This window comes from Primulina tabacum, unplaced genomic scaffold, assembly GCF_025594145.1.
Source record: "Primulina tabacum isolate GXHZ01 unplaced genomic scaffold, ASM2559414v2 Contig104, whole genome shotgun sequence".
In the NCBI taxonomy this organism is placed as follows: Eukaryota; Viridiplantae; Streptophyta; class Magnoliopsida; order Lamiales; family Gesneriaceae; genus Primulina; species Primulina tabacum.
In genome coordinates, this window is record NW_027459727.1 from 214,740 (window position 1) to 221,076 (window position 6,337).

The following is a 6,337-nucleotide window of genomic DNA, read 5'->3' on the forward strand; positions in this document are numbered from 1 at the left end:
AAAATTCGAATTGCGGTTGATTGAATCGGACAATTTCACCAAACAAACTAAATCGACGTGAGAACTGAGAAAAGCCCTATCCGGAAACGACGCAGCCTCTCTCTCTCTCTCTCTCTCTCTCGTCGGTCTCTTCTCCAATTTCCAGCTCCTGCCCCAATCCTTCTTAACTCAAGGTATTGAACATGTTTAGTTCGCGTAGTTTAATTACTTATTCAGCTATCGATCTTGTTTGTTATGCCGTATCTAAGTTGTGAACAACGTTTCTGCTTTGGCAGTGGCGCAGTGCCATTTTGTTTGTCATATGATTTGGTTTTGTGTTACTTAGTTTTAATCTAGACCTGAATTTCTGATTAATGCAAACTTGTGCCTGTTATTCAAAGGTTAAAAAATGTTTTTTTATCCTCTCTCTCATTTTCTTTTTACATGCGGCTGCATATTTTGTTGCTTGTTCGCAAGTGGAGCTTCTAAAATTCTCTGGCTCCAACCGTGTATAGCTGTCAGGCTCGTTAATCTTTTAACTCGAGCTCGAGCTAGCTCATTTTGCTAAATTCAATTCATCAAGGATGAAGTGAACAAGGCATGCGAATACGTGTCATTGATTTTTTATGCATATAATTATGGCCGCAAACTAAACTTTGTGGTTTTCCGAACTAAATTTTTTGATTTGCCATCTTAAATGTGTTACATTTTGTAGTAAAGTGGATGGCAATCATACACAGTGGAAGTACATGGATATATTGCTGCGGAGTTCAGCCTCAGCTTGTACTAGGATCCTCTATTACGAATAAATTACCAGCGTCTCTTCATTGGTGCTGAATTCTTCTTATTCAAATGCTGAAATTAATCTGGTTTAAAGTTCGAACTGTATTTCAGCTTTTTACTATGTACAATTTGTATTTTTTACTTGTTTATTGTTATCTCTTTTCTATAGCTGGCAAGTTTATCCTTGTTTTTCTGATTCGCAGCTCTGGAGATTCGTGCTGATTTGAGTTTTTTTTTTTTTTTGTGGCTTTTGTTCATTTGGTTTTGATACAAGTGTCAGCTGCATATGAACTTTTACGCGTCTTGATAAAATGTCAAGAGTTTTTCCCCAAAATTTAAATGTGATTGTGCCCAATTTAACAGCATCTGCCTTTTACGATTAAGATAGATTTTATTGAAATCACAGCTTTCTAGGCAATAGTCGACGAGTTGTCGTAAAGACCAAGTTTTTATAAATCTATGAAGTAGTTTTATTTTACCTCTGTTGAAATATTATGTGTACCATCTTAGTGTTTTAAAGAATATTATTCCATGTACGTGTCATTTTAAATTCTAGAAAACGAGATGCAATTAATTCAAATAGAAGTGCGGGCATGAAGTTCTGAAAGATAGCTCACTGTATTATATCTTATATTGCATGGAATTAGGTGTATTTATCATTGATAATTAAGCCATCTAATGTAAGCATTTAATTCTGGTGTACAGTCTTGAGTTTTAATTAGATACTCTTAAATATATATAGAAAGAAGTAAAGTGCTTAAATAAAACAAATAGTTAGGTTTGTTGAAAGTTGAGATTTTTCCTTGCAGCATCAATTACTGTGACACATGTTGAGCTTGACATTATTCAGCTTCCAATAACTCTTGCTTTTGGTCACAGTTTTGAATTCTTGGCCATATATTGATTCTTCTGTGACTGGATCTTATATTGGGCTGTGTTTGTATTTAAGGTGATCCATGATATATTTTTTGGTCTAAGCAGTACATCTAGCACTATCAAGCCACTAGCGTCAAGAAGTTCAACATTATTTTCTCAAGAATCCTTGAATTTTCTTTTCATTTGGGGGTCATACCGTAATCCGTATCAGAGAAGAGGATCTCGTCTTCTTGTTAGAGCTGACAAAGTGAGATATTTTGTACCTTGTTTTAGTTTGTATTGTTATCGCAAGGGAATTCCTTGTCACATGATTTATTAAATTTTGTTGAAGTAGCATGAATTCAGTTATTGACAAGTTACCTGAAGTCAAAGTTTACCTGTCCTTCACCCTACAGAATCCCCATTGACCCCAAAATTTAAAAGCTAAACAGTAACTCCAACACAGGCATACAGTAGCCTGCATAAGAAAAAGGTATATATGGTTTGAGTTGTATGGGTCCCGGTATCCCTCTGCAATAGCTTTATGCATAATGTCATCGAGAAAAAAAAAAGACTACTTTGCTGTTCCTTTCTTCATGCTTTTGCGTGAGAAAATGCTTATTTATTTCATTACATTCGCAGGATTACTATTCTGTGCTTGGTGTGTCTAAGAATGCGAGCAAGTCAGATATTAAAACTGGTGAGTATTAACTTGTCTCTCATTTGTGTTCTTAAGTTTGAATTCTGTGTATGAGGTCCTTAGGGAGGCTTTTCCTTCCTCTGTCCATTTGTTGTTAATGATTGAGCTTTGTCCCTGCCGTGGATCTCTTTGGGTTTTTTCAATTTTGATGTCCTCTTGAAGAATCTCGTTGGTCTATTTGCATAACTGGTCATCACTTTAAGGAATCACACTTCCTTTGTTTACTATCCTCTATGACATCATTTTGAAGTCTCTTTTTTATCGGAAGACAATACACATGGTAACTGCATTCTTTGCTCAGGAAATGTAAGAATTGAATGAAGTTTCGTCTCTTTGTGCCTTTTCTTCAGTGTATCGAAAACTTGCCAGGAGCTACCATCCAGACGTAAACAAGTAAGTCTTCATGCCACTTTACTTGCTATTTGGCTTCATCTGCTAGTTATCTTCACTTGGCTTCTTTGATTTCTAATCGTAATAGCCACTGGTATTTTTTGTATGCTTGTTGAAGCCAGATATTGAGTGTGTTGCTAAGGGTTGGTATTTCACCGAACATCTTATGGATAGACTAAGCATTGATTTGAGTTTTACACACACACACACACATTATATTAAAGTTAAACCCATTATATGAAATATTTTGGTGTTGTTAGTGAAGCTTTTATTAATATCCTTATAACTTCCAACTGCATTTTTAAGTTTAACTTTTAAAAGTGTTTTTTTTAAGTAAAAACAATGGTTGAAGCTTACATTTCATTGATATAAAATATTTTTTTAAATACTCATTTCAATGACGTCCTTGTATTGGCTTGGATACAATAATCTTCTTTTAGGGGCTAACTTTGGATACATTCTATATTCGAAAAATAAAACATAAGAAAAATAGTAGACCAAATAATACAATAATTGGTTTTTTTTGTTGTACTATCAATGACACAGAATTTCAATTCTAAAACAAACATATGAATTGGAAAAATAATTGTCAATAATTTCATGTATTCACCATTATATCAAAACTATACGGGGAACAACATGTTGATGACATGTGTATTTATTCATAAAGTAATTGGTTAAAAAATATATAAAAAAATTAAATAGTCACAGTAACGTGAGAGAGAGAATCTTCAAAGTCTATGGACAATACCACATAATGCCACGAATCATGCAGTGAAAGAAAAAAATTTATGTAAAATAATGGAGATTTATTTGGAAAAATTCACCTTGTAGAATGGAGAGATAGGTTAGATTGGTGAAATAATTGGCTACTGTATTGTTTTGATTCTAAGTTATTGAAAACTCTAAATTTGGGCTTTTCGAAAATTATTACTTTTAGCTTAATTAAGTGTTGTTTTAATCACCAAAAAGCCGATCAAGACGCATATAAAATTATAAAGCATTTTTTAAAAAAAAGTTTCTTAGTTTAGCTTTTGAAACCAAATGCACTCTTGAGCAGCTGAACATATTGCATTGCAACTGCAGAGAACCTGGAGCAGAACAAAAGTTCAAGGAGATTGGCAATGCTTATGAGGTATAATATCTGATCCTTGTAAATGGTACATGGCTTCCTTTTGTGAACTATTCATGCTTGTTAAAGCATGTATAACTTAATGAATTATTGGAGAACACGTGTGACAGGTCTTGTCGGATGATGAAAAACGGTCCGTCTACGACAAGTATGGAGAGGCAGGGCTTAAAGGTTCTGGAATGGGTATGGGGGTAAGTCTGTTTGCTACATAAGTAGCGCGGTGATCTTAAAAGAAGTGGACTTTCTTCGAAATATAGTTCTTCTGAATGCTATTATTCTAACCTCCAACGCCTCTCTACGGCAGGATTTCAGCAATACGTTTGACATCTTTGAGTCATTATTTGAAAGGATGGGTGGTATGGGTGGCATGGGCATGGGAGGAAGAGGATCTCGCGACAGAGCCACAGAAGGTGAAGACCAGATCTATAATCTGGTTTTGAATTTTAAAGAAGCCGTATTTGGTGTCGAGAAAGAGATAGATATAACTCGTCTTGAGAGCTGCAACACTTGTGATGGATCAGGAGCGAAATCAGGGACCACACCATCTACATGTGGAACATGTGGAGGTCAAGGTCAGGTCATCTCATCCACAAGGACCCCACTGGGTGTTTTCCAACAGGTCTCAACATGTTCCGCTTGTGGTGGGACTGGAGAAAACGTAACTCCTTGCAATACATGTGGCGGAGATGGGAGTGTAAGAAAGTCGAAACGGATTAGCTTGAAAGTTCCAGCTGGGGTAGATTCTGGCAGTCGCTTGAGGGTCCGTTCCGAAGGGAATGCCGGATGGAGAGGAGGTCCACCAGGAGATCTGTTTGTTATTATCGATATTATTGCAGATCCTGTTTTGAAACGGGATGACACCAACATCCTCCACACTTGCAAGGTTTCTTATATAGATGCCATTTTAGGGACTACGATGAAGGTGCCGACTGTAGATGGGATGGTTGACCTCAAAATTCCATCTGGTACGCAACCAGGTACGACATTGGTCATGGCTAAGAAAGGCGTCCCTTTTTTGAATAAAAGCAAAAAGAGAGGTGACCAGTTGGTTAAAGTTCAAGTCGAGATTCCGAAGCGGTTGAGCAGCGAAGAAAGAAAACTCGTTGAGGAACTTGACAACTTAAACAAAACAAAGACAACAAACAGCAGGAGATAGTTTGGGCGATTAATTCTCTGCCATTACATGTTCTCACCTGCAATTCTCCATGGTTCTGGGGTTTATGGCATGTCGCCAAAATATTGCTTTTACATGGATCCCTTGGTCATTTGCAGATGACCGAATGTGGGCTTGGAAAGAAGTCGGGGACTGATAATTTGCAAGGTAAACTTATTTAAGTTGAAACACAATTACGTCAGCTACACTATTGATATGTAATTGATCATGCAGGCACGGTTGCCATTTTTTCGAGTTCTTGACAGTGGAACTGTGGTATAGCAGCTACCGTAAATCGCTCCTATTGGTGATCGATGGGCATTTTTTTTGCAATATTCGATTTCCTATTTTTTATATATCGAAATTATTCGAAATTGATTTGAAACATGAGGAATTGCATCACTTTATTATCTCTGCGTGTTGAAACATGGGGGAAGTAGTACTTTTAGTCTTAGAAGATACATGTTTTGGGTTTTAGTGTTAAAAATTATCAAAATTTGGTTTTTATATAATAATTTGAATTTTTTCTAATCTTTTTATTTTGCCCGTAACTGTTAAATCAATTGAAAATGATTTATTTGACATTGATTTTTATGAGTTTTTTTTTTTTTTACTTTTTTTTAAAATAATTTAAAAAATAAGAGACAGTGGATTTTGCAAAATTAAAGCAAAATGCTACTATCAATTATGAACAACATGAGTCACTCTTCACTAATAGAAGCAGACGTTGCTTTCTTTATTCTTTTATTTTTATTTTAATTGAATTTGGACACGTCTTATTGGTAAAATAAGAAGGTTTCACGCAAAAATAAGAGTTAAACTCAAATTCAATAATTTGAAAAATAGATCAGGATAGTCAACCAATTTTTTTTAAAAAACAAAAATATTATTTGTAAAGTAATTATTAATTAATCTTTAAAAAATTAATTTATTTCTTTTTAAATTTTTTTATTTATTTAAATGTGTTGATTTAGTTTTTGGGTAAAAAAAATGTATATGCGTATTCATAAACTTGTTTTTTATTTTATTAGTACTAGTAATATGATTAATAAAAAGTGATAATAATATTTGAAATATGAAAATTTGTGAATTTTGTACATAAAATTTTTGAATTTGGATTCTTTTTATTTTTTTAAATAAAATCTTTTATTTATTTAAATATACGTTGATTTAATTTTAAAAATAAAAGAAGTAATTTATGTGTATCTATTTACTTATTTTTTATTTTTTAAAATTAATGAATTTGAATCGATCAATGATTTAAAAAAATCTTTATTTTAAAAAAATTAAAGAATTTATCTTTAAAACATGTTACAGATTCAAAATTTTTGCCTACGAAGCTCAA

General features: G+C 33.8%; 1 protein-coding gene across 3 annotated transcripts; it reads left to right on the forward strand.

Annotated features, from left to right (window-relative positions):
* The first annotated feature begins 3 nt into the window (after nt 1-3).
* On the forward strand, nt 4-5,321 carry LOC142534051 (chaperone protein dnaJ A7A, chloroplastic-like). 3 transcript variants are annotated; one of them, XR_012816897.1, is made up of 9 exons: nt 4-173; nt 695-809; nt 1,744-1,885; nt 2,260-2,317; nt 2,668-2,710; nt 3,794-3,842; nt 3,950-4,030; nt 4,144-5,160; nt 5,227-5,321. XR_012816897.1 is itself a non-coding variant. In XM_075640954.1 (8 exons), the coding sequence occupies exons 2-8, from the start codon at nt 703-705 to the stop codon at nt 4,993-4,995; spliced, it is 1,332 nt and encodes a 443-aa protein (XP_075497069.1). In that variant the 5' UTR covers nt 4-173; nt 695-702; the 3' UTR covers nt 4,996-5,321. The 3 variants fall into 3 exon arrangements, 1 of the variants encoding a protein (XP_075497069.1); XR_012816898.1 differs by having other exon boundaries at nt 11-173; nt 700-809; XM_075640954.1 differs by having other exon boundaries at nt 4,144-5,321.
* Nucleotides 5,322-6,337: the final 1,016 nt, after the last annotated feature.